At 36.5% G+C, this 27,607-nt stretch overlaps 1 protein-coding gene across 1 annotated transcript; it reads right to left on the minus strand.

Moving 5' to 3' along the window:
* On the minus strand, positions 1-26,884 carry LIX1 (limb and CNS expressed 1; the record flags this gene model as incomplete). The annotated part of the gene is made up of 6 exons (XM_084305580.1): positions 26,640-26,884; positions 15,362-15,525; positions 6,594-6,734; positions 3,435-3,530; positions 1,024-1,101; positions 1-285 (listed from the first exon to the last, which is right to left on the minus strand). Exons 1-6 carry the CDS (start codon positions 26,719-26,721, stop codon positions 1-3), a joined length of 846 nt encoding a protein of 281 aa, XP_084161706.1. The 5' UTR covers positions 26,722-26,884.
* Between the last annotated feature and the right edge of the window lie 723 nt (positions 26,885-27,607).

Below are 27,607 nucleotides of genomic sequence, written 5' to 3' on the forward strand. Positions count from 1 at the left end.
TTACTGATAGCCATGTAGGGCCAAGCTCATCTGATCGTCCCATGAAGAAGTGGTAACCTGATCACTGTAGATCTGACTCAGTGCTAAGCTCAGTATTTCTTTCTTTTCTTTGTAGAACCTCAGTTCTTGCCCAGCTTTCCTGACTTCCTCCAGTTCCCTAAGAGCCACTTGCAGCTCTTGGGAAATAATTCCTGGAGATTCTTGCTCCTTCATAATCCAGTCCAGGGCCATGTGACTTCTCATCTTTTCATCCAAGGAATACTGGGAGTAGTAGGAAATTACTTCCTATTATTCGGGAAAATGACAACAGATATGGAAGTCAGTTACAAATTATTATTATTATTATTATTGTTATTATTATTATTATTATTATTTTCCCCAACAGTTTCCTCAAGAACAATTCAGCTCTGGACAAAAGTTACACAGCAATCCTTTTGTAACATTCTATACATCTTTCATAAGCTGATAACTAAAAGGGAATAAAACATCCATCAAATATTGAATTTCTTTATAAGAGACTTAAATGTCAGGATGGAACTAAATTTGCCTATGATGACATTTCTTGAAGGAAGGTAACTTTTTAAATGCTAAAAGTAATTTTCTCCCCTTTGGAAAACTCAGAATGCATACTTTTTTTCTGTAGATTGCAATACAGAACAAAACTTAATTTCATAAGTTAAAAAATGTCTTGAAAATTTTCAATCTAATGCATTTCCCAAAGTTTTCACAAAAATAGATATCAAACCATGCTGGGGTAACAGTTTTTCTCAAGTGAATTTTCAGCCTGTCTCTTGATAGATAAAACTGAGAAATAGCCTATGGCTTCTTGAAGTGATAGCAAGGGACAAATACAGAAGACATAAATACATTTTAAAATTTATCTTTGTCTGAAGTCCTTTTTATATCAAAATAAAGTAAAAATACATTAATTCAGAACTTCAAAAAATATATATATTTACATATTTTAACCTCTGGTAGTTACCCACTCACACAGCCAACTTTTAGAAGCTAGTTATGTCGTACCTGCCGGGAGCACTTTGTTTCACGTAGTGCTTTAAGGCTTCCATTCCAATGCAGAAGCTGAAAGACAATCATCAACTCCTGCAAAATGGGAGCATACTGATTATGGATTAAATTTTCAAAAAACACACCTTTTTACTTCAGAGAGAGAAGAAACAGAGAAGATTTGGTATTTAAAGATGATGATATAAAGGAACAAAATCCAAAATCCCATTAGAAGTTATAATGAAAGTCTTATAGCCAGGGAGCTGAAAACTAGAATTTCTTCTTTTGATGCAAGTAGAGTACTAAAAATCATGGAATCATAGAGTCATTCAGGTTGGAAAAGACCTCCAAGATCATCTAGTCCAAGCTTTAACCTCGTACTTACAAGCCCACCACTAAACCATGCTACAAAGTCTTATGCTATCCTCCCAGGCCTGTGGAGGAATCAAACAGGCAGCACAGCTCAGCACTGAAAAACCAAATTTGGTGGTGGCGGTGGGGGATGTAAATACGTAAAACTGAGGGATTTATCTCCCAGACAGTTAAGTCTTTGGGGGTTTAGATCTCCTATGTCTGAGTAGGCTGTTATGTTTTCACACATATTGTGGGATGTGCCATCAATTAAAAAACTTGACTGCCAAGCATGTGGCAGTGCACATGCAAAGGAAGGTCCTCCCTGAGGATCCTGAATCAAAAAGGGAGACACCTCCTCTTTCCACATTGGAAGCTTTAAACAACTGTATACATTCAGGGGCCTGCTGTGAAACTTGTGAGGTTTCCAGGAATGCAATTACTTGCAGGCATGCACAGTCGCCACACATAATCATATGCTAAGCAATATAGGTTTAAGATTGATCTACAAAGAAGCTTTTACTCACTTTTAGGTGACCACTACAACCTTGTGTGTAGTCGTAGTGTTGCTTAGTGTAGTCAGTAGTGGTATTTAGAGCTTTAAATTACCTACTTCCTAACCTTCATTGTGATGTGGTGTCATCTGCAAAATTACTGAGGGTGCACTGGATCCCCTCATCCAGATCATTGATAAAGGTATTGAAGAGCACTGACACCACTACTGAACCTTGGGAGACACCAATAGTGACTGGCCTCCAAATGGATTTAACTCCATTCACCATGAGTCACTCACCGTGAGTCACTCAGATCTTTTTGTCATACTTATCAAAGTGGTGAGGAAAAGACTCTCAATTTTAATTAGGATAACTTTGGATTTGGATTTATAAACATATTTTCTTTCACAAAACTCTCTTCTTGTAGGCCACAGCATCTTACTCCTTTAAATGTTGTTGTGTTTTGAGTGTGTTCTTTCTCAAGGCCTGATTTTTTAAAGTTATATCTCCTGTTGGCTTCCATCCCTGCATGAAGTGCATCTTGGGAACAGGCGAAGGGGTAAGATTGGACATCTTAAGGATGTAACTTAATCCACAGCAACTCTCCTTCTTCCACTTGCACTTCCACTGCAGTATCATTATTTATGATATTAAATAAATAGGGCAGCTTTTCCTTTGATGACATTTTTCACTCTGGGTTAGATATGACACAATGAGATGTTACTTATAACTCAGCCAGAATGCAGAGGCTTCTGGAAAAATGCAGTTCATAATGGGCACGCTCTAGGAATATTCATACTATTTTCCCAAATTTGCTCCCACTCTCCACTCATTTGAAATATGTGTGTGGCTGTGTCTTGCTTGCAGCAGTAAGGTGCTGCAGAATGGCCCCCACAACATAGCACCTATTTCCAGTTAACTTGTGTTATTTGTTAACCTCAAGCAAAACTTTACAGTATACTGCAGGCTGTTTAAGGTTTATATGACAACACCACAATTCATACTTCATCAAATGGAGGAAAAGCAAACCCAGAAATATGTACCTACACTGGCACCTATGTGAAATAACTGTTTGTGGATGGAGGTTTTATGTACAGTTTGGTTAATTTAGAAAGTTGCAAAAAAGCAACTGGAGATTTTGTTATTGTCTTGATATTAGATATTGATATTTTGATATTGTCTTGATTGTCTTTTCTGAAGTGTTTTTTCAAACCTGAAAAGTTTTTTCAGTTGGTGTAAAATTTTGAAAAGGCTCTGACAGAGTATTAGAAGTGGTCAACATTCCATTGAAATGACCAGAATTACAAGAATATTTGCACTTAAATGTTACATCAGGCACTGTGTGACAATTTATTCTCCCATGTCCAGTGCAGGAAGTCAGGTGCTCTCTCACTAGAATGCACCAGTCCAGTATAAGGATAGTGTTCAGAGTATTTTCTCAAGTTATTTAGATTTATCTTCATGTTTTTCATTGGGATGTGGAATAAAGGAGGGCATTTTATCATTCTGTTAGATATTAGTAATGAAATTAAGTTGCTTCATTCAGCTGTGAATGATGCAGAAGCCGCACTGTTATTCTGATACCTGAAATTCCAGCATTGTCTTTCCAATGTTTGACTCTAGCATGTAATGATAGGCTCCAATACTAGTGCTGGGGTCATCAGCATCCTTTAGGTTACCCTGAGGGAAGAAACAAGAGAATGTGGTTAGAAGGCAAGTGGTTGCTTTTTGATGTGATGCATATTTTATAGTTATGTTTTAACTTATAGTTAACTGCTTTTATATTTTATTTATAAAATATAAATTATATATATATATATATGTATTTATAGTTTATTTTATAGTTATGTATAGTATTTATTTTATATCATAGTTAACATGTTTTATTACTGCAATCCTGAGACATTTTTAATGCCCCTTCCTTTCCTATCCCCAGCAAACAGTTTGGGAATCTGTTTTTGTAAATCATAGTTACCTTGGATGTTATTATTTTCACTAGTGTTTTGTGTACCATCTGATTACTGTGAAATGACCCTAGCAACTGGTAGGCCCTGTTTTCTTTCTCCTTAAACGCTGACAAATTTAGCATTGGGGATTTCAATGCCTTTATATGTTTCTGGGTCTTCCCAGAGTGACGGCAAATCAGAGTGCTAAAGTGCCTAATGACCTGTTGGTCACTGGTAGGAGGAAAGGAGTTGTGAGATTAACCAGAAATGCTTTAATATTTACTTTGCAGTACGCATTTAGCATTCCAGAGGCTTTCCTAGCTAGCCTCCCATGCAGCTTCTACTGTTCCTTAAATATTTTTTCTGCTGATATATGTAAATCATATATATTATTATATATATATTGTAAATCATATATATTATATATAATTATATATATAATTATATATATATATTATATATTATTATATAATTATATATATATATATATATATATAATTATATATATATAATTATATATTATATATATAATTATATATACAATTATATATTATTATATATGATTGTAAATCATATATATTATATATATATGATTTACATATATACATATATATATATTGTATATGTATATGTATATGTATATGTATATGTATATATCATATATATTTATCTGATGTGCCCTTCCTTGTGGGTGTGATTTTCACTCTACCTGCTCAAGAGTTCTTTTCCTTCTATCTAGCCAGCATGCCACTAGTCTGATTATTTCTACCTCCCCAGAAAAAATGGCATTATTGTAAAGAAGACATAATTTTGGGAGAAAAAAGGCTACTAGGAAGTTTTAATTTCTCTACAGAAAGAAAAATTGTATAGGTGAGGTAGCTGGTCATCCTGGAGCTCTTAAAAAGGCCTATACCAGGTGTAAAGACAGAAGGAAATACAAGACTGGGGAAGGAGGAGATGCAGAAAACAAAGGGAAACAATTTGTTATTGTTCTGTCCAGACTTGTTTTTCCCTCCTTAGTCAAAAAGATAAAATACTCTCTTGCTTTGACAGCTCTAACATAAATTGACTGTAATGGGACTATAATGAGGGTCTAGATTTTTGAAGCCATTCTTGGTTTTCTTATAAACCAAAGCAGCATCCCTCCTGAGCGCTTCTGAAATAAACTGACAGTGATTGGTGGCTCAGCAGTACATTATATTCTTATGTTAATGCCCTGCTGCCCTTTAACTCATCTTTGCAGTCCCAGTGCTCTGTTGATAGGAGAGCCTATCAGAGATTCTATCAGAGATTCTATCAGAGATTCTGGCTCCAGGATTTACTAATCTCTGTGGTACTGTTGCTCATCCATCTATACCTAAGAATAACTGTTTGAGGTGAATCAATAAAATGCCCCTTCAGTTAAATCAGTTCTTTCTAGTTTCAGGCATTTAAGAAATTCTTATTACTAGTACCCAAATGCTGAGTAGGTCTCGCATCTCATAATGTAAGTCTATAGAATGAGTACATTTAATAAAGTATCTCTATGACCATATTGATGAAGAATGATGACATGGTCCATAGTTCTACATTTAATTTTTCAGTAGAATTAAAAAGCTGCGTAAATTAGCCAGGTAGAGCAAGGGGCTGAGTTTCACTTAAATTCACTCTCTCTCCTCTCTTTTGCAGGGAAAAACCTAGAAAAAGGAATGAGATAATTTTGGACAGATTCCTTTGCATAACCCCAGGTGTTCAATGGCAACTTCAGAAAGTTAAACAGATTTCTACCCAATATGGTTCCACTGAACTGCAAGTAAATTTATGGCTTTTGGATGCTGTAGCGTTAACACACCACTGCTGCAATATTTATGCTGGCTTTTAAATATCCCTAAGGAAATCCAAGCAGAACTCTGTGAAGCATATAACCTTTTACCTCAAAAATTTCCATAAAAAAATGATAAATTACTTGAATCAAAACTCCCTTTAAATTGCATACGCAAATAAATCATGCTCTATTTTTCCTAACTTTTATGGATTTTTGTCCCTCTAAAATGTATAAAATTCACAATACTGGAAAAGAAAACCATTCTTTCATCTGTAAAACAGATACAGACCAGACCTCCTTACACTCATCTGTTTCTACATCATTCCCCAAATACATCTCATGAGGGACTACAGCACTTTCTGCTCAGAAGGTGAACACCACAGATCATGTCACAAAATACAATAGTGATGTTTCTAAAATTTTAAATATCATTTCCACACTTATTAGCAGAAATGACTTCTGCAAACACAAGGAAATTCAGTTAATCTTTCCTTAATCTATGATACATGCCTTTTAGCAAATCAGTATTTTCATTTTAAAAGATTTCTAATACTCTCAGGTGATATTAGCTACATTGTAGTGTTCTGAACTGCAAATATTTTATCTAGGCATACTAGAGAAAACAAATCATGATCAGACTTTGAGGACTAAAACAGCTTTTCAAAAATGATGTTTTAATACCAGTATATTAAACATAAAATTGACTTGGACAATCTTTACTACCATAAAGGTGAATAAAAATCACTAAAAGCTTATTTGTTGGCTGGTGAAAAATCCACTAGTTTTGGAGAATAATAATCATGTATATTTCATTCATTAACATTGTTCACACGTGCTACCTGTTGGTCAATGGTAGAGGAGAAGTAGTCTACGTGAAGCTTTGATTTGATGATCTGCAGGATCATACATATGTCCAATTACTTTTTCTCCCCTGATTTATTTTTTGTTTTGTTTTGTTTTGTTTTGTTTTGTTTTGTTTTGTTTTGTACTTACACTGGTTGAGGAAACAGCCTCCCGAACACTTTCTATGATGAATTCCTTTGTGATCCTGCGACAGGGAAGTTCGTTGAAGAGAGAGTTGATGAGAGCCACTTTTGCAGCATCTCGCCTTGCTTCTGCTCTGCTTAAGCAGCTCTGAAAAAGCACAAAAATAATTTTGCAGATCTCAGGTGAAACCTGTATTTCCCATCGCATTTATGTGTGTTTTTTTGCCTTTCAATACCACAAAGATAAATAAATAATAATAAAAAAGGTTTATATTATATTCTATTATCTATTAATTGCTTTTCTCACAAAATCTGACTTCTGAAAATCAATACTTCAACCAGAAAAGACCTTTATAACAAGTTTTCATAAAATTTATTGGATTAAGTAAAAAAGTATTTTATAAAATTCTATAATTTTGGTAAGCTTTTAATTGAATTTTCAAATAGTTATTGAAATAGTTATTGCATTAATTTACTGCTTATCAAACTTTCTAGCAACAGCCAAGTTGGGAATGAAATAAAATTCAAAAAATAAAAAATGTTCCAGTGAAAATGTATGTTATTTTATTTTATTTTATTTTATTTTATTTTATTTTATTTTATTTTATTTTATTTTATTTTATTTTATTTTATTTTATTTTATTTTATTTTATTTTATTTTATTTTATTTTATTTTATTTTATTTTATTTTATTTTATTTATGTTTTCCTTCAAAACAAGGGTCTGATTTGCCATCCGTAAAGTAGAATGACACTGAATTTCTTGCTGGTTCTGTGCTTCGTTTCTTTTGAACCAAATATACTGTCAGGAATTTTGAGGAGGTTTGATCACTGGAAAGGACAACTTGAAACAAGGTTGTCACCCACTGTTGTTCACTCCACCTTGCTGCAGAGCTGCTTAAGCTGGCAGTTGCTTGTGCTACCAGCTGATAGTAGATGCTGTCCTTGCACAGCTTACAGGGGGCTACTCGCTAATTACATGTAAGTCTAATCTTCAGAACTCCAGCTCATGTTAAATTTCTTTGTTTTTGTAATAAGTTATGAACAATTCTTAGTTTTTTCAACAAGCAAACAATGCATTCATAATTTTAATAAGTTTAGGGTTTTTTCACTTAGGAGGTAGGGGAAATTCTTAAACATGAACTCTGTGGGGTGACCTGGACAAAGCGTCACACTGCTAGTTTTGTGGAGTCTAAAGTCAGAAGACATCCCCACTTCATCCTGCCCAACCTCTTGTATTACATATGTCACCAGGACTCTCCCACACACCCTACATCAAGCCCAAGTCTTTAATTATGTCACAGCTTTTACAAGACTGAATTGTGTCCACGGATACAGAAAAGTAAAAACCAAAGTACCAAAAATGCCTGAGTCTCAGCAACTACAGGGAATGGATTATGTGAACTAAATCCATATGAAACTGTACCCCGGGCTTTCAGGCAGACTTAAAAAAGCCTTCAAAGATTTATGTTAACCTGACCAAAGGGTGAAACTTTTCTGGAATCTCAAATCTGGGAAACGCTATAGACCTGAACATGCAATTAAAGCACTCAAGATGGAGAGCAGAGTGCACATGTTCTGTACTGTTTTAAGTTACTGCTCTGTCCTGGCTGGTGAATCAGTCCCAGACAGGGCCCTTCTCTGATGCTGCAATGAAAAGCAGTCACTCTCAATATCTGATTTGTCCATTCTTCCAGCTGCTGCCTCTCCACCCCACCAGCTGCATGTATACACAATAATTCATTTGGGAATGGGGTGAGAAAAATATTATATTTTGCTGTAATAATAATAATTATAACACAATTTCCTGGTATTTCAAAACAACTAATTGACATTTGATTTCAATTGTCTTAATATAGAAATGAAGTATTATGGTATAATTAAGTCAATGTATGATTGTGTTCCTCTACTATATTATGAATGGACTCAAAGAACAGGGGAAATCAGAACCTGCCATGGTTATCAAGACCAAAGCCATCTTTGTAAAGATGTGCTGATTAGATTTTTGTTAGACATGAAGAAATGAAATCTTTAAAAAATACCTGAATGTATTTCAGATGGCAAGAAACACTGATTAACACCTTTACAACTCCAGTGTTTAACTTTCTTCATGGCTGGCAAGCTGTGCTGTACTTGGAGATTTTATCTTACTTTAATTAATACATCAACTAATTATCCATTTTCATTTGCAATACTTGAAATGATAAACTGCATACTCTTTTGTGTTCAGTTACAACAATACTCACAGATTCTTCTACAAGCTTTTTATTATTATTATTATTTATTTATTCCTCCAGGCCTTAACATATTCAGTAGCTAACACTTCTTCTTTAATTCTGCTGGATTGCTTCTATCCACATTAATAAATGGTGTGAATGCATGGTATTCCCTTACTACTGGGAGGCTTCTAATTATGATGTAATAACTGGTTTCCATCAAACAAACTGCTAATTGTATTATATGCAGTGAAAATAGAAGTGTAATACTCTGAACGGTAAAGTTTAAAATGCTTGCTCTATTTTAGGGCAAAATATATATATATTTTTAATTTTAAAGAAAACCAATTTAACCTCCCATTTAAAATAATATTTTTTGCAAGTTTGTTCACAAAAATTTGATTTCTAGAAGGAAATTGAGTTTTATTTTATTTTATTTTATTTTATTTTATTTTATTTTATTTCTATCATGCTGTCTCAGAAGCTGCTGTCTCCTTGAATGTGCAAAATATCTAATGCTTTTATAGCTGTTTGAAGATGCCCAGGTCAAGTCTTTCATCACTGTATTTTTCTTTCATTATGCTTAAAGATTCTCTTGCAGGTTGCACATGACTCTTTTTTACAAAAATCTGAGAACAGAACTTGGATTTATGTGATTTCAATAATAAATGTTATAATACAAACCAAGCCAAAAAATTTGGAAATAAAACCATCTTTGTGCAGATGAAAACTAGTAAAATGACAGATAAAAGAATACTATTCACTTTTAAGTAAGACCAGCAGAGCAGTCTGCATATACTTATAGGCAAATGGTAAGTCTTGAGAGATCAAGAGATTTACAAATCTGTAAGAAGAGAAAAAAAGAAAAAAAAAAAAGAAAAAAAAAAGAAAAAAACCTTAAAATTTACTAAATTTTATGGGATATATAAGAACGAATACAAAAATGGAGATTATACTTTAAAGTGATGACATATGACATTTCTCTGTGATTTTTTTTTTTTCCTTTAATTTATATATTATCTTCTCAGTCCTAAAAGGATGAAACTGATTAGAGCTCATTTTTGCTGGGGAATAAAATGGTAAAATCTTAACATATTTTCTCAGAGGGCAAAGATTTCAGTGACTCTTTGGCTCAGTTTTACAAAGAAGTGTTGCATTATCCAAAGCTAAAGCTGTGGTGGAAAACGCAGCAAAGATCTCACAGCCAGCCATACCAGTGGTCTAGCTCTTCAGGAGCTTCAGCCTCCAGGAAAGATAGGGTAGGGGACATTTCTTCTATAATGTTACGGTGTAACACATACTGAAATACTGATAGTCATGCCCACTCTTAACATGCTGTTTTTAGGGACTTTTGATATTTGCAGCTGAAAAGGGATAAAGAAGCCTTAGCCTTGGTCCCCACAGGGAAAAGATGACGTTGACTGGGCTAATACGGCTGGCCATGAGCAAGACACAATGAAGCAGGTACATCACAGTGCTTCTGAAAAGCAGAAACAAGGAAAGTAACATTTAGCTTAAAGATGATAGTTTTGTTCTCAGTAGGTGAGTATATTCAAAAAGCATGAATGTTTCATTATAACCTGTTTCTACTTGGATAATCACTATCTGTCTTAAACAGCAAGTTTACCTCCCATATGCCACGGTGCTGTAAGCATGAATGCTACTGGCCAAACTCTGTGTATGTAAAATGCACTTTTGCTGGTCAGTTACCCCCTGCAATGTGAGCACATGCAAGGTGCACAAGTCAGCTCTGGCTTTGTCTAATCCCATGACAGCTCCATGCAGACTGCTGCTGTGCCGGGGCACCGTGATAAAACCTGCCTCCTGCTGCCAGTTACAGCAAGACCTGAAATCACCCTAGAGGATCACAGTCAAAACCAGGTACCTCCTGGCTGTCTCCTCTCCTGTCGGGTGCCTGCCAGGACATGAAACACTGAAGCATCATCCCTGTAACCAGTGAAACTAGTTTGGGGACTGCTCAGTCTGGAGAAGATGAGGCTCAGTGGGAAGGTGGTGGGAGGGTGTAAAGAAGACAGAGCCAGGCTCTTGTCAGTGGTGCCCAGCACCAGGACAAGAGGTAGTGGTCACAGTCTGGAACACAAGCACTTCTCAACCGTGCAGGTTTCCAAGTACTGGCATAGGTTTCCCAGACAGGTACAGAGATATTCAAAAGTTGCCTGGACATGGTCCTGGGAAACCTGCTCTTGGTGGGCCTTCTTGATCAGAAGTTGGATCAGACAGTCCCTTCCAACCTCAACCATTCCAGAGAAAAGAGGAAAAGGCCTGTAAAGGGAGGTTAAAAAACTGACATTGTACAATAAAGTGTGTGAAGCAATCATTTAGACCAAAACATTAGGCCTAATGTTTCAGACCCAGAAGACTTCCCCTGCCCTCTGTGAAGTTTCCTACCTTCAGAAAGACTACCTACTAGAAAGACTTCAATAGTCTTTCTAGTGACTCCCTATGTTTCTAGGGGCTGGCTATCCAGCTGTGTCCACCTGGATGAATAAAAGGAGTCCTGCTTGTCCTTAGTGGCAAAAAGGAAGTCCCTCCTGCTCTGCTGCTGTCTTTCCTAAGCCTGACATCCAGGACAGGAACTGCTGCAGCTTTGAAATACTACTTCAGCCATCTTGGACAGCTTGATAGTTGAGGCAGCTGAAAGCCCACACAAGTATCTGCTGGCACTGTTATGGCAGCAGTGAGGGAAGGTTTCAAGGCCTCTTTACCCAGTCGTCAATATGAGCCAGCCACTTTAGGAAAACTAACATTTTCCTTGTCCATTTGTAGTGCTGTGGTGTCAGAGTTTAGACACTAGCCTCACCTTGACTTGTGCCTCATGTAATTCTTTTGGACAACAAGTTGTAACAAGCATCAAATGTGTATTGCTGCACAGTGAGAGAGCCTAATTGGTCCTTGCTGACTGCAGGCAATACTGGCAACAAACACTACACTATTTATGCTATCTGTTTCCTCATGCCCCATATTGGCTGTCTTATTTATACACATGAAAAAAACATTGAAACATCTACTGAATTATTCAAACCTTTAAGATCAGGGAGACAGTACTCATTGATTTTAAATGGCTGTTTTCTGGCCCTTGTTAAATCCCTTAATAAGAATTGAACTGAGACCTTAACTAGTGACATCACTGCACGAAAAGGTGTTTTTTATTATTATTTTAAATTTTTATTTATTTATTTATTTTCTTAGTCGTACCCTTATGAACGTAAATTTCAGGAAAAAAAAAAAAAAAAAAAAAAAAACAAACTTGTAACCTGGAGCTGGGGAGGGAAGGAGAGCACTGGAGCTTTATGGATTTACCTGGCCTTTTTATTGCCCTTTTTTTTTTTCCCTTTGTACTGATGAAGACATAGGAAGCCGTGTTCCAGACTGATATTCTAGTTTCATTGCAAAACTATTTATGTTGTGGCAAAAGTAGACAAGCAAATTTAAAATAATGCAGAGGTATGCATAATACATCTTGTTGAAGAGTTAGTATTTGAGAAGATAATACAGCCTTGGATTTTCTTTAAGACATAGTTAAATAAAAGGTGACTTTCTTAGCCTTCTGGTTGTGAAACTGAAAAATGTGACACTGTCACAGAGACTTTTGTTATACTCCGTAGGAAGCTCAAAACAATATTCAAGTTAAAGAATAATACGTTGTCTCAGATATCTGTCTGGGATGTTAATTCTACATCTCCTAAACTGTATTTAGCTATGACCATTTTCTTCACACCACAAGTTGTTGATTAAGGGTTGAAAGTACCACCGTGAATGTCACCAATGACTATTCACATTACATATATTTTGAAGCTTGTGTACTTTTTACTTTTAGTGAAAGTAGTGCTTGTAGTTCTACTTTAAACTTGTAGTACTTTTGGTAGTATTAATATTGTTGTGAGAAAAATCTATGGATGTAATTGAGGGAATATTCACTAGTTAGTGACCTATTTAATCAGTTAAACTTCCATTAAAATGGAAAAAAAAGGATGAGATTTTAGTTGCATACACCTGCGTGTACTCAAGTCCTTCAGATTCAAAAAAGTGCTAATGCACTCAAAATCTTGTAATTTTTATTTTTTGCTCTCAACCATATTTCCTAGTCTAATAAAAGATATAATCTTTCCTTCTAAAGCTAAGTTTGATTAATAGTAGCAGGGAAATGCCAGCAAGTACATGAGAAAACAATAATTTGATATTTGAATGATCAGTTCAGGGAATGTTTAGTGCTTCTATCCTTGGTGAGCTACAAACCCATTGTTCAAAAGAATTCATTGCTGTAGATGATCTCACTTGCAAAGATGAAAGCTAGGCTTGACTTTCAAACCCTTTTCACTGCATTTATAAAGTCAAAATATTCAGCATATTTCCCTTTGGTATTAAAAACAAAAACATATGCTAAAACCATGAGCAGCTTGATGCCTGAGTTCAGAAAGAGGGGAGCCAGAGGCCGATTAGATGGGCCTTATGTTGGTCCCTTTGTCATAAGTGAAAATTATTGCAGTTTTCAGAGTTAGTCGTGGTATCTGATTCCTGATATTAAGTACTCAGAACAAAAATGGGAGAGTAAATCTTTAAAAGATCTAAGCAAATGAACAATTTTTTTTGACTGTGAAGTACCATGAAGTATATAATGTAATATATATCTGCTTGTCTTTAGGCAAGATAAGGATTTGGGATAAGGATTCAGAACATTATTATTTCAAGGATTATTTGAAACAAGACTTAAGCAGGGACATTTGTATTTTGTCCTGCGTTGTGTTGCTTACCATTATTTAGTGGCGTCGTAAATATAACTACAGTAGCTTTTAAGTGATCTGGACACTGAAATACATTATACCTCTAAATTAAGATATTGGCAATTCATTACGAACTTGTTCTAAACCTATTCAGCACATGTCTTTTTTGAGACATTTTCAGTGAGACCCCTCTGTATGCTTCATATATTATATATTAATTATATATATATATGTATAAAAATATTTTAATTACTAATTATATAAATATATTATATATATAAAAATATACATATTTTACATATATATATATTTTTCCTGAACTCATGAATAGGACCAATCTCTTAATGTCCGTCTGCAATAGATTATCATGGGAACTGCACTGTCAAGCTGGCTTGCCTCAGCTTCTTTATCAGTCAGATGCTTCTGAAGTGTATTCCTGGCTGAATGTAACAGTGCAGCTATATAACAGAAATACCTGATTCAGCATTTTATAATGCACAGGGAACATATTCAATTTTATTTTATTTATATATATTTTTTAAGGAAAAAAAGAAAGAAAAAGAAAAAAGGACGGAGCAGGTCTTGATAAAAGGTTGGCAAAATATGTAAAAAGTCAATGACACAGAAGGCAGAGTAAGATTTTAGCAAAGAGCAAAATCGAAAAAAAAAATGCTGTTTTCCTTTCTTACATCACAGTTTAAAGACTATAATGTCAAAATTATCTTGCTTTGGTGTCATCACATGTTCCTGAAATGTTTGGTATTCAGGAAGTTCTAGGAGCAACTCTGAAATGTACTTCCAACAATTTCATAGTGAGGGCTGAATCATTAGGAAAAATAGGCCTGGAATGTTCAGAAGGGTCCATGAAAAGGCTATTATTTCCTAGTGAAAAAGCAGAGCTTGGTTTACTAAAGCAGAGCTCGTTTACTAAAATTGCAACTGATATTCTGGAAGAATGCTAATCCTGTGTCCAATAATTGTTTGTTGAAGATTGTTCTTCAACTGCTATTGTGAGACCTTCTGTGCAGGCCTAATTCCTGCATAGTAAGTAGGTGTTTCATAGTGTCAATACTGATGGAGTGAAAGTTTAAGCTATTGTTACCTACTGAAAGGAAGGTAGAGGATAGAGTGTTTTACAAGACAACCTTCCTCCTCCTGGAGACTGAAGGTGTCAAATTTAGCTGCAATTTTTATTTCACTGAAATTGAAATTTGATCTGTATCTGGTTAGTTTTGAACCCTGTTCTGTATATTTTAGCACAGCTTTAGCATGGGTTGGATGCTGCATATTACAATATGTTGAGAAATACCTTCCCATTTAATAATAAAATAAAATAAAATAAAATAAAATAAAATAAAATAAAATAAAATAAAATAAAATAAAATAAAATAAAATAAAATAAAATAAAATAAAATAAAATAAAATAAAATACTAAGCTATTTCTCCACCATAAAAGATATTACTGTTTTCTGAAGTAAAGAAACTACAGGCACCTTGGTCTTAGATTCAACTGACAGAAATGGTTGAGTTACTCATAATGTTTCACTTAATTGTAGATATGACTGGAAACCGGAGACAAGACTGGTAAAATCATTCCATACTAAATTAATTCCTAGAACTCTGTGTTGTTTTCCTTCAGGTACCTTGTCTCTCAAATTGGTGAGGGCTGGGACAGAATGAGATTGGAAAAGTCAAGTGTGGAATTCATTGTTACATAAGTAGTTGTCCTGTATCTTTTATGGCAAAACAATTTTCATGAATGAATATATAAATAAATAGATAAAATTCCCCTGGCAAAGATTGGAAGCTGACACTTACCTGAAAGTTACCAAAGCAACTTCCTCCCGGCAAGGTAACATAGCTCACAAATGGTGGGCCCAGGGAGCTCACTGATTCATACACAATGATGCCTTCACTTGGGAATATGGCCTTCTGCTTCTGTTTGCTTTCCCAGAACTCCTGCAATATTGCTACGACATTCACTGTCAAAGACATAAAAACGCTGAATGTAGGATGCATACATGTCCTTGATCTTAGTGTTTTCTGTGTTACACAAGAAATGCAGACATATTACCTTGATACATTTATAAATCATTATTGATAATAAAATGTCTGTGATTGTCTCTGCTGGTGTGAAAATATGATTTTGTGGCAGTTTTGGACTTTCTGGGATTACAGGCTACTGTAGAACATAAATTGCAGGTCAGCAACATTGTACTATTATGTCAATGTGTTGGAACTTTGATATCACAGCAGCCATTGAGCTGCTCACTTTCAAACATGAGAAAATGTTATACTCAGATTTCTCTTTGTCCATTCTCAAAAAACAAAACAAAAACAAAAACAAAAACAAATGGTCATGCAAGGAAAGCAGCTGACTTTTAATGCAAAACTTTATGAAGTAGCTGGGAAAAGGTGTTGTATATTATGATGATAATAGTTGCAGGCTAATGTGAAAAAAGAAATGTGAAAATCAGAAATCCAATTGACATCATGACTATTGAGCCAGTACTCCAAAGTTTTACGTTCTGTGGTGGGGTTTTCTCAACACTTTTTGGCTTGGACTCAAAAAGAATTTTGGTATAGTTTATCTAGACTCCTTTTACAGAGCCATGTGTAGCTTAGAGATAAGTTACTTTTCTAGGAAATGACTGCAGAAGGAAGAGCGCCATAATGCATTTTCATTTTACCTTTGTCAAAGCTACCAGTCTTTCCTTAAGAACTTGCCATAGAAACCAGTCTATTGTCTTGGTTTTGGCTAGGATATTTTTCCTCCTACTAGCTGGTATGCTGCTGTGTTTGGGATTTAGGATGAGAATAACGTTGACACCACACTGATGTTTTAATTGCTGCAGAGCAGTACTTACAGTAAGCCAAGGACTTTTCAGCTTCTCATTCTGTCCTGCCAGTGAGCAGGCTGGGGGTGCAGCAAGAGCTGGGAGGGGACAGGACCAGGACAGCTGACCCAAACTGGCCAAAGGGCCCATGCAATGTGGTGTCATGCGGGGCAATTAATATGGGGTGGCTGGACGGGGTGGGGGACCAGCTGCTTGGGGATAGGCTGGGCATCATTCAGCAGGTGGTGAGCAATTGCATTGTGCATCACTTGTTTTGTACACATTAGTGGTATTAGTACCCTTATCATAATTATTATTATTTTCCTTTTTTCTTCTTCTTCTTTTTTTTTTTTTTCTCTCCAAATAAACTGTCTTTATCTCAAACTACAGGCTTTCTTCCTTTTTTTTTTTTTTTTTTTTTTTTTTTTTTTTTTTTTTTCCTGATTCTCTCCCCCATCCCACAGAGGGAGGGAGGAGGGTAAGAGGGTAAGCAAATGTCTGCATGGTGCTTAGCTGCCTGATAGGTTAAACCACAACACTATGCAAAAACAAACAAACGAACAAACAAACAAAAAAACAGCTGTGTATGATGTTCATCATTTCTCACTTGAAAATTTAAATCCAGAAGGTAAGAAGTATGTTTCTTAATTTGGACCTTCCAGTGGAAGTATGGAAGCCCTAGGCAGCAGTATGGATCCTTCAGAGTATTGATACTGGTTTAGTATAATGAGGCTATCAAGTATTAGTTCATACAGGAATCAGTGGCAGAGATAATTTTCCTCATACATGTATAATTTTCCTCTTTCTTCATCTCGTCTGACCTTGTTAGTAGTGGAATAATGTAGAAGTGATCCATTTTGAGACAGTATCACCCTGGTGGTAGCTCACATGCAATTTATGGACAGGGCATTGCTCTGTTTGCTGCAGGGTGAGCCATGTGAGCTCCAATATTGTCACCGCCTGTTTCCTGACTTCTGGCAGCTGCACTGCTCTCACAGACAACAGCTTTTCCTGGCATTTAGCCATGACAAGGGCAGACACACAGAGTGTGGTCATCACCAGTTCCCTTCTTGCTGTGCTCAAACCATAAGGAAGTGCGGGTGGCATAGTCTGAGCTCTGAGGAGGCGAGGCAGGGTGGTTGGAGCACACTGCTGTCTGCCACTGGATAGTGTCACGGATGCAGCAGCAGTGTTGGCTCCTACCAGTTCTGGCATTTGGGGCATTTAAAGCTGCAGAACTCTCATGGCATTGGAATATTGCTTCGCCATAAAGCAGAAAGCTATCTGAATAAATTTTGTATTTGTAACAGGAAACACGTTGGGATAACCACTGTCGCAGTGCAGCTGTGAGAAAAAACTGAAATATTGCGGAACTCTTAACCACAGAAACTGACTTCTGCTTTTCTAAATGATAATGAATGTGGGAGAAAAACTGGTCTACTAGCCAGGGAAACTGCTGCCAGTACAGACTCCAAATGGTAATCCACCTTCAGAAACTGGTCTCTGGCTGAATACCTCACTGATGTAAACATTTGAGTGTTTTTTTTTTGTTATTGTTGTTGTTTTGTTTTGTTGTTGTTTTTTTTTTTTTTAATGAGACCTTCTGCTCCACAGAGCATGCACACACATATTGGGTAATAATCTAATTTTAAACCCATTAAGTGAAAACTGATATTTGAACATAAAATTCATGAATGTAAAATTTCCAAGTTTAAACATGACAATTCAGTAGAAGCTGTTGCTTCAGTAAGAGAATGGTATTGGTGACATTCAGTCCTTTACTGGTATTGAAATAGATAGCAACAGAAAATATCAGCTTTAAGAATATCACTGATTTAGGATGTTTCCATAAAGTGCTTTGGTTTTTGAAACAACTGTTGTCCAAGAGTGCAGTCCTTAAAAACAATAATGCAAAGTCCACAGGAATAACGAATTTGGTGTTGTAGGTAACCCACAGTACTCTTTCTGGTCTCATCATTCAGCCTGTATGATACAACTTTTGGTAAAACAATAAATAAATTTTAATAAAGCTTGATTTCTCCCACATCATGATGAGATCGATTATTCTGTAGGTAATAAACTGCTGATTCTTCTAAGAAGGTGTACAATGCAATTGGCAAAGCTGCACAGGGAAATCCCAAGCATGATCATTTTTTGTCCAGTCCAAGTCCCTAGATTTTAGTATCCTATGCCCCTCATTGATGGAGGGGAAACGACCCATAAATATCATGCATGCTTTTGCTTACCAAGAGGAAATTATACTGGTATAGTGGTCTATAAAAGAAACAGGTATTTAAACTGTTTAGTACCAATGGTAGCAATAGGTGATCTAAATTTCCGTGTGTCTGATCCTTGCTTCTCTTCTGTTGTTAGTTTTACAGAAATTAAGAGTTCAGAGTGTAAAATTTCTGTTTTAATTTCCATTCTTGTTCATGAGTCCTTTCGATGGTAATTCAGCATTTGGACAGCCTGCATCTCTCACTTGGCTGAAAGTTTCCACTCTGAAAACTAATATTCAAAAGACTTTTTAGAGCTACAGAGAGGTATCTCCTTTCACTGCAATACACCAGCAGAAATATATTTCCCTTCTTTTCCTGAAATCCTGAAACATGCTTTAAGCTGTCTCAAATATTACAGATAAAGCAATATTTTACCAGAGGACTACTAAGCAGTGAGTAGCTGCTACAGATTAAACTAATACATGTATGACTAACACAGAAACAGTAGCTGAGCAGCATCATTTTTATTCTGTTTAGAATTTCTGTCAAATGAAAGCTATGTGTCTATCCCACAGTGCAGCTGGATATCTCTGTAATTAAGTAATTAAAGGTGCCTGGGTTTGTACTGAATTGGATAAACATAAAACCTGGTTTAGCTGTGAGGATGGTAGCAGGAAATACTTGGTGGTATATATGTAGTGGCAGCATCAAATTATCACTGCAGTTTTTGCTGTGATTTTTTCAATCCTAGCCAAAGCTAGCACCTCAAAACAGTGATGAACATGAAGATGCATCAGGTTAAACTACAGAATGCAGCCCTGATATCAAAGCCTCAAACTTTTTTTTCCCCAAGAATTCTTTATGTTTTGATTTAATTAATTTTATTTTACTCATCTGTTTAGCTTGAATCAGTGCGTTTATCATCATGAAATTAAAACAGCATATCAATTTCAAATATATAATTAAAAAAATTTCAGCTAAACTAGTAAAAATTCTGTGTGTGAATACAGTTCTCTACTAAAAAAAAAAAAAAATAGATTTTATTTATGCCTAACAGCCACTATTATTTTTTTTTCCTTCATTATGTATCACATGTGTTTGTAGTAGTTTAGGAAGATGTGAAAAATGTATACATATGATCAAATCAAATATACTAAGTTACTATTCTAAGATAGTAACTAATGATTACTAATATGATGATTACTAATATGATGATTACTAATATTGTATTAAGATCTCTCAATATTCATTTTTCCTGTAATCACATGCATTGTTTGCCTTCATTTCTAAACATTCCAGGCAGAATGTTGTTCAATCTCTATGTTGTATATCAGTATTTGGCATCCAACTGGCTTTAAGTCTAAAAATGCAGTATGGAAAACAATGAGAATTTTCAGAAGTACATAAATGAAACAGCAAGATTCATGGTTTAATGCAGCAGAATACTGTAATTTACATCTCATTTTGAAAGGCCATTCTCATTCTTGTAATTGACTTTTGTATTTTGAAAGATGCCTATGATGTGGTTGAGTTTTTAAGATAACGCTTATAGTATTTGTATGCAGTGACAAACAATTTTCTTCAGGATTAAATCATCCATGCTTTAAAACAATTTATTTTGTATGCTGTCAATTGCTGAATTAGTTAACAGTATTGATTTTGTTGTAGGCAATGCCAAGACCCCATTCAGACAATATTTTATCCACTTTATACCTCAGATCTTTCTCAGTTAGAGTTTCATAGTAGTACATGCATCACCAAGTTCAAGAGCAAGAATTCCATATACCCTCCTTTAGTACTCTCCCATCTGTGAATATTAATGGTTCCACAACAGTCTATTTGATGCTGGCTGTAATGCCTAGTTACGAGGTGAGAAGATGATTTTTCTTCTCTACTTTGCCTTTTACTCAGCTAGAAAAGCCTCTTGCCCAGGGGCTGAGCATTGTACCAAATGAAGCTGTCCCCAAGTGCAAATCCTCGTAGAGTTCTTGAAATTTTCCTAGACTCTAAGGACTTTTTATTTTTTACTTTTTATTTCATTTTATTTTATTGAATGTAGGACAGGCTGCAAGTTCTGTGGAACAACAAATATGTGGGTTATACTGCTGCATTTACCCTAAATGAACCCTGAGCAGTTTTGAGAGTTCAGAAATACAGTTTGATGTGAACTGTGTTTGAAAGAGGATTAAATGATAACACATTTATTATAACACAACATTGTTTTCCAGACAATTTCTCACCTTTCAGTAGCAACTGTCTTGCCTCTGCTCAAGGAAGTCAGTGAGTCAAATTAAATATCATTCTAAGTGGGAAACAGAACTCTCCAACTTGGATTATGTCAGTAAGTTTGCACTGCATTGATGCCAGAAAAAAAAATAGCTCCAGGTTTCTGTGAATTACTGCTAAAAATACTGGCTAGGCATTCACCTCAACCAAGGCAAACAAACAATGCCATAAACATGAGGCTAGCCAACTGGGAGGGGGGTGTTTTGGCCAAGACTGGAAGGGCAAATCAGAGTGGGAGCCAAGTGACTCTGCCACTGAAGTGGAATGGAGTCGTATACTTGACAACGTCTCACTGCCGAGAGAGTGGAGTATAAAGAACACACACACAAGATAACCACCTACTTTGTCATTTTAAAACTTAAAACAGCTGTTTCTAAAAGTCCTTTTAACTGCCTTCGTGGATTTAATTTAATACGTGAATGCAGAAGAAAAATACAAGCTTTTTGAATGAAAGAAATATGTAATATGAAATCTATTAAAGAAGATTCTTCAGTGAGAGGCTAGTAAAGTTCCCTTACATGTCTTAAATCAAGCCATGGCACATAATCAGTAAAACTATATCGTTTAAACAAAGTTCATAAGTTACAAGTGCACCCTTCCCCAGCTGCAGCCTATTAAGGCTTGTAACTTAATGCATACATCTTAGGGAAGCTGTTAAATTGGGCTCAGGCTAGCAAAGAGATACTGTTTAAATTTCTAGAAAAAATAAAAAAAAAAGGCAGCAACTGGAGTGGGATCCAGCTGTTTTGAGGGAAGGTTTTATTGCTTCTCTTTTGATTTATTTTGCATATTTTTAAACATATAAATAATAGCTTTAGGAAAAAAAGGTACAAATGTGAGTAGACAATATCAATTAATTTTCCCATGATCTTACTATGCATTTATCATATATATTACGTTATATATTAGCATGTTAGCAGTGATTTTTTTAGGATATTCTGGTCCCTATGCTATTCTGTTCTGTTCCCTATGCTATACTATTCTGTTCTCCATGTATATGTACAAAAATAAAAAGCCCCATATCCTTCCTAAACCTAATGAAATTAGGTGTATTGTTAAATATATATAAAAACATTTACAAGTATCATGTACTGGGACACCAACAATGTGCTGAGAGGACTTCAGGGGCATTTTTCCTTTTCCATAATGGATTTGGATGCTATATGAGTGAGCTGATCTAGCAGTGGGCTGCTAGGTGATTCTGTCTAAAACCCTTAAAAAGCACAAAAAGTAGCAAGATGTTGTTTCAGGAAAAGAAGATCTGATTGTGGGGTGAGATTCCACTTGTGAGAAGCAACATCTTTAATTGGCACTGACTACCTTAAATCCAGCACTGACTGACATTTCCTAGACTTCAAGGATTTGGAAAAAGAACAAAATAAAATTAAATAAATGAACTGGATGGCCTCTTCAAGAGCCATTCCGAACGTGTTACCAAGTAAAGGAAGAAAGAAGAAGATGTTGGAGGTAAGCAGCTCAGAGAACGGTGTAGGCTTTGTGAACCATTGGTATGTTTGTAGTCACAGCAGATTTAGAGGCAGCTAGGGAAAGGAAGGGTAGAGACTGGGAGGGTTTCACTGACACCACCGTTGGACTGAGGCAAAAAGTCAATCCCTGCAGCATTACGAATTGAGTAAGCAGGTTATCACTTGGAACAGAATGAGTAGACATACTAAAGTCAGGTGTTTTTAAGCTGATAGTCTGAAGACAACTGTTAATCATTGCTGAACAGCTTGGCTTGGTCTACACTCTTATGTAGCATTACATGGGAAAATGATAAGAACTTTGGTATAATTTCAATATCTGAATATAGCAATAAAGAATTATAAATTGGTCAATCTCTTGTGAAAATCAGAAGTATAACTGATTTGCACAGGAATAGTATAATAATAATAACATTAATCTAGAAAGAAAAAGACTGTTTGATAAAACTTTTAATCTTGTAATATTTCTCCAAGGCAACTGACTTACTCTGGCTATAGTGCACTTCAATTTAAAAGCTTGCATCAGAGAGCTAGTATGGTACCCACTGACAAATCTATTTCAATGTTAAATGAAGATAAGTGGGCTGGGCTGATTCTACTAAAAATTATGGGCAGATCCTCTAAGTTAACATACTTTCTTATTAAAAACTCTACAGTCTAACCTGTCCATCTATTGCTGACCTGAAATCTTTGCTGGTAAAACATGCAAAGGAAAATGTGCAATTTGTTGCTACCAGTAAAAAGAAATGGAGACACAGTGCTGTTCAACTGATGCAAAATCACTTTGCTAAATGTTCACAAACCAACCAAGTAGCAATCCAGCGAGGAACCATGAATTCAAGTCAGGGCTTAAAAAGACTTTCTGGAAGTACTTAGCTTTTTTCCAAGCTATATCGTAACTCCTACCTGATACCATAATATTTTTTGATATGAAAACAAAGTCGTAATAAGGTCAGCATATGGGTTAGACCAGTGCTGGGGTTAACTAGGTCTGCATGGTAGAAAGCATTATCTTTAGGATTCCTGTGTTACCTGGGATGGAAGCTACATACAGTGCACAGTTCAGGGAAACACACACCCCAAAAAGCAAACACAACTCTTGCAGTAGCAGGAGTTGAGCACTGGGCTCCTTCTTCTTGCCTTCCTCCTCCATGTCTTTGCCTGTCCCATTCTTGCTGGAGCTGCCAGCCCCTCTGCAGCCCACTGTTCCCCGTCCCCCATCAATGGGCTGGTGGCAGGCCTGCACCACGGGGCCTTGCTCAGACCCCTGCTCTCTGCCATGGGCACCGCATCCCTGCCTGATGGGGTCCTGGGCCAGCCTGCGTGGTCATGTGGGGACATGAGGGCCCTTGCAGCCACCGGCCTGCTTCACAGCAGCCCAGAGACACTTGTTTCTCCCTGCAGACAGCCGGTTATCGGGTTATCGGGGAAAGCAATTTCACACCTGAGGATTGTCTCCACTCAACACGTCACGTGCAGATTTTTCCAAAACTAGCAATGTGGCTAGCTCACATCCATTTACTTCTGTAAAACAGAAGGCCCTTTTTTTTTTTTTTTTTTTTTTTTTTTTAGAAAAGATCTTGTCAAAAATCATGGATTACAGCTCTTCAAAGAGAGATGAATAATTTGTTAAATTGAGGTAAATTCCTCCCCCCAGCCCCCCCCCCAAAGATTGCCTACAACTATAAGGATGAAGCATTCTCATGGCAGGGAGGACGTGAGAAACAAACTATCCCTGCTGTCCCTGCTGTCTTGTTGCCAGGGCATCCAGCCATGATCTTACATCTTTCCCAAATCCCATCATCTCTGCCTCTGCTGGGGAGATGCTAGCCCAGAAGGAGCACTGCTGCAGCAGGCACAGCACCACTCACTGTATTTGCTCCTGCAAGCTGCACCCAGGAGGGCAGGGACTTTTGAACATCTTGTCTCTCCCTGCTGCTGCTGAAGAAAGCCCTCTGTGGAGACAGTCCCAACAGAACAAAGTGTTGGGATAGTGCAAGCAAAGACCCCTTGGTTGGAATGGGAAAAAAAAGTGTATGAAGTGTATGTGGTGCTGAGCAGTGATGAGCAGACTTGCTCTGACATCTTGCCCTAGCAAAACTCAGTCCTGTTGACATACAGAGTCACACCACATTGTGAAAAGGGTAGATGCTGCTGCAACAAAGTAGATCCTGAATGGACTTCATTCTTATTTTGTTCTTTCCAATAAGGTCTGAAAGTAATGCGTTTGTAAGAGATGTGGACATGGTCCCATGGGGAAACATGAGACAATGTTCTTTCTAGTCTAATACTTGCTTGCTGTATTTAAATCTGATTAAAAGTCAGAGATGGGCACCACCTAGATCTAAAGATGACTTTTTGCTGAAGATAAAAAGAATGCATGTAAATTCTCATCTGACTTATAGACAAAGCACTATGAATGTCTGTCACCAGTCAGAATTAGTGGCACACACTCACAGCAACTTCAAGCCTATACAGGTTAAATTTATATTAGAATGCCTTCAAAATTCTTTTCATACCTCAGAAAATCTAAAGTAGAAAAAAAACAAAACTACTCCAAGCCACTCACACTTTTGTTTCTATTTAATCATCCCTCCCTCCCTTAGATCTATGGGTGGTCACAAATGCATTGTCCAAGCAGCTTGTACATACACTTTCAATAAAAGCCTTGTCAGTAGACCTGCAGGAACTGGTTACCAGTGGAAACTTATGAAAGGGAATGCCCCTCTCCTCGAGCCCACCCCCCACACTGCACCCCGATCAAATTCTTTGTTCCTGTGATGTGTGTACATTCACAGACTGCACCACGAGGTCCCAAGACTGCAACAGTAATACAAACCTACCCAGCAGCATAAAAACCTCCTGCAGGGTGGCCTGAGAAACAGATGTCAGACTCTTAAGCTCTGGGACAGATCCTTATGCTACATTCACACAAGAGTAGCATCCTTCTACAAGAGTAAATCCAACTTAGTCCCAGGGAACTACTGGGTCAGCCTCTGACTTTTCAGCATGGCTATGAGCATAAGAATCTGGCAAGTGGAGTTTAATGCAGATGTACATGGGTTTTTCCCCTAGGTCCATCTCTAGCCATGTCTTTAAGTCTTTATTCCTTTTACAGCAAGTTTAGAAGGCAACAGTTGACTGTATGAGACTGATTTTATTAACTCTAACAGAGCTGTTGACAAAAGAATGAAGTGGAGATTAAATAAACGTCTCTGCAGTGTGCCTCAGGTCACACAGGAGATTACAATTAGAAGCGAATGTTAAATAAATAAATAAATAAAACTCCCTTCTAAAAATCTAACATTGTTCCAGCATTGTTTGCATGTTAAATGATTGACTAAGTGATTCAGACTGAAATGACACCCAGCAAAATACTAATTTTACAATCGAATTGTTTATGTAGGACCGGATTTGGGAGCACGAGATCAAGAGATCTCATTCACCTGTGAAGAAAACTGAGAACAATGGAATTTAACTATTGTTTCATTTGATCTGTTGAAGAGGGTTTTTTCCATTGTATGAAATCTGTGGATGGATTTTCTAAAAAATTACTAATTAAATAGCACTTCCATGCATAGCCCCACTCAAATCATAAATTCAAATTTAAATACTCATATTTTCATGATGTGAGTTGCATTGAACTCTGTTTCAAGGGATGCATCAGGCCAGTTTATTATGTACCATCTATTGAAAGGTACTTCAGAACATTTCACAAGGGATAGTTTGTAAAATGAGAGAGAAAGAGAGAATAAATAAGTGTTTTGGCCAGGTTTAAAAAGTGCATCCATAGTCAAGTCTGATATGGGGGGGAGGGAAATCACATTCCATATACTTGCAGGAAAACATCTTATGTTTGAGAAGCAGCCTATTGCACTTTATCTGTGTAAACACAAAGATTGCAATATTTGATATTTTGCAGTACTACAGTTAAGAAAGGTAATTTATAGGACGAACTAACCACAGAAAGAGAGTTGGCATAAAGTTTTCCAAAACTGTCAAGCAATAAAGTTTTTACAATGTTACTAGAATGCAATTAAATATCCTAAGTAAAAGTTGTGAATCAGTTTTCTGAAATGCAAACTTAAAAAATAAGCAGCAACACTGCCTTCAAATATGCAAGGTAAAATAATGATAGTTTGTGGTATGCACACAAATACATGTACAAGCATGTTAATTACTTCTCTCTCTTAATTTGTTGGGTACAACAGACATTTGAATTAAATACACTCACTATCAGGGAAATAAAATAATTATCTTTGGTACTTACAGTCTTTAAAAACCAGGGCAGGGTCTCGATGAGGCAGAACTTGGGCAATTACAAGTTGCAGAGACTCCAAGGTTCTGTCCATCTCTGCTCTGCTTTTCCAGAAAGCAGCCACACGCTGCCCTCATGCCTGAGTCAGGCAAGTCCTGTACCAACTTTCCGCAGCTCATTGATGCGCTGGATTCCTGAGGAATCTCCCCACGTCTCCCAATCAGGCATTGCCTCAAACCCCACGACCCTCCGCAGGGTCCACCTCCCCGGACTGCTTATCTTTGCTGTATGCTGAGCTAATTAGCTGCAAAGGCAGACTGACAGGCGCATTCCTACTCCTTCCTTCTGTTAAACACACCCACCTACAGGCCAGGGAGAGAAGCTAATCAGCAGAAAGGAGTTTGTTTCATCGGTTTATTGGCGATGTGCTGAGGCAAAGACCACTCTGGTTCATACCAAATGAATAAAGAGACTCTCTTGCTCACCCAAACCCTCAAATTATGGAAAAGATTGCAAATAAGGAAATACTTATGTAAAGCTATACTAAATGTGATAGCCTGAAAGTAGCATGCAGGCTTTTGTTTAAAAACAACAAATTCAATAAAAAGTATGATTTTTTTTTCTTCCTGTAACTATGTAACTGGAGAAGAAGGATATTAATGGCAAATAGAAAATTAATCCGATTAGCAGAATTAAACTTGTGATATATTAGGTTAACCCAGTTTGAATCTGGTTTCCTGAAAAGCAGTTTCCTTACTCCCTATACAATAAATGTATTAAAATACCAGTGAATTAAACTGTTTACATCTAAAAGGACCTGTGGGATATGCAGAGGTCTGAAGAGGCACTCCAATCAAGACAGACACAGATGCAGTGGCAAAAGCTTGAAGCACGAATGTAAATACATTGCTGTTACACACATTTGTGTAAGAGCCATAAACTGTACAAATTAGTTGCTTTGCTCAGCTTGCTTTTATTTC

The sequence above is a fragment of the Netta rufina genome (assembly GCF_964035555.1).
Source record: "Netta rufina genome assembly, chromosome: Z".
NCBI classification, from domain to species: Eukaryota; Metazoa; Chordata; class Aves; order Anseriformes; family Anatidae; genus Netta; species Netta rufina.